Source organism: Limulus polyphemus, unplaced genomic scaffold, assembly GCF_000517525.1.
Source record: "Limulus polyphemus unplaced genomic scaffold, Limulus_polyphemus-2.1.2 Scaffold8846, whole genome shotgun sequence".
Classification (NCBI taxonomy): domain Eukaryota; kingdom Metazoa; phylum Arthropoda; class Merostomata; order Xiphosura; family Limulidae; genus Limulus; species Limulus polyphemus.
In genome coordinates, this window is record NW_013674456.1 from 10148 (window position 1) to 11233 (window position 1086).

A 1086-nucleotide genomic window follows, 5' to 3' on the forward strand; every position below is an offset into this window, starting at 1 on the left:
ATGGCTGAACAACTATTATGATGGCTGAACCAAGTAGAATCTTAACTATTATGATGGTTGGACCAAGTAGAATCTTAACTATTATGATGGCTGGACCAAGTAGAATCTTAACTATTAGGATGGCTGAACCAAGTAGAATCTTAACTATTATGATGGCTGGAACAAGTAGAATCTTAACTATTAGGATGGCTGAACCAAGTAGAATCTTAACTATTATGATGGCAGGACCAAGTAGAATCTTAACTATTAGGATGGCTGAACCAAGTAGAAACTTAACTATTATGATGGCTGGACCAAGTAGAATCTTAACTATTATGGTGGCTGGACCAAGTAGAATCTTAACTATTAGGATGGCTGTACTAAGTAGAATCTTAACTGTTCGAATGGCCGGAACAAGTAGAATTTTAACTATTATGATGGCTGGACCAAGTAGAATCTTAACTATTAGGATGGCTGGACCAAGTAGAATCTTAACTATTAGGATGGCTGAACCAAGTAGAATCTTAACTATTATGATGGGTGGACCAAGTAGAATCTTAACTATTATGATGGCTGGACAAAGTAGAATTTTAACTATTATGATGGCTAGACCAAGTAGAATCTTAACTATTAGGATGGCTGAACCAAGTAGAATCTTAACTATTATGATGGCTGGACCAAGTAGAATCTTAACTATTAGGATGGCTGAATCAAGTAGAATCTTAACTATTATGATGGCTGGACCAAGTAGAATCTTAACTATTATGATGGCTGAATCAAGTAGAATCTTAACTATTAGGATAGCTGGACCAAGTAGAATCTTAACTATTATGATGGTTGGACCAAATAGAATCTTAACTATTAGGATGGCTGGACCAAGTAGAATCTTAACTACTAGGATGGCTGAACCAAGTAGAATCTTAACTATTAGGATGGCTGAACCAAGTAGAATCTTAACTATTAGGATAGCTGGACCAAGTAGAATCTTAACTATTAGGATAACTGGACCAAGTAGAATCTTAACTATTATGATGGCTGGACCAAGTAGAATCTTAACTATTATGATGGCTGAGACAAGTAGAATCTTATCTTTTATGCTGGATGGAC

General features: G+C 35.7%; 1 protein-coding gene across 2 annotated transcripts in view; it reads left to right on the forward strand.

Moving 5' to 3' along the window:
* The first annotated feature begins 16 nt into the window (after positions 1 to 16).
* Positions 17 to 1086, forward strand: part of LOC111083273 — a 2562-nt gene continuing 1492 nt past the window's right edge. The window contains exon 1 of one of the 2 annotated variants that reach the window (XM_022379656.1): positions 17 to 1030. In XM_022379656.1, the coding sequence (XP_022235364.1) occupies positions 18 to 1030 (1013 nt within the window). In that variant the 5' untranslated portion in view covers position 17. Of the gene's footprint in view, positions 1036 to 1086 lie in introns of both variants that reach the window. The other variant, XM_022379657.1, reaches the window with a different exon arrangement.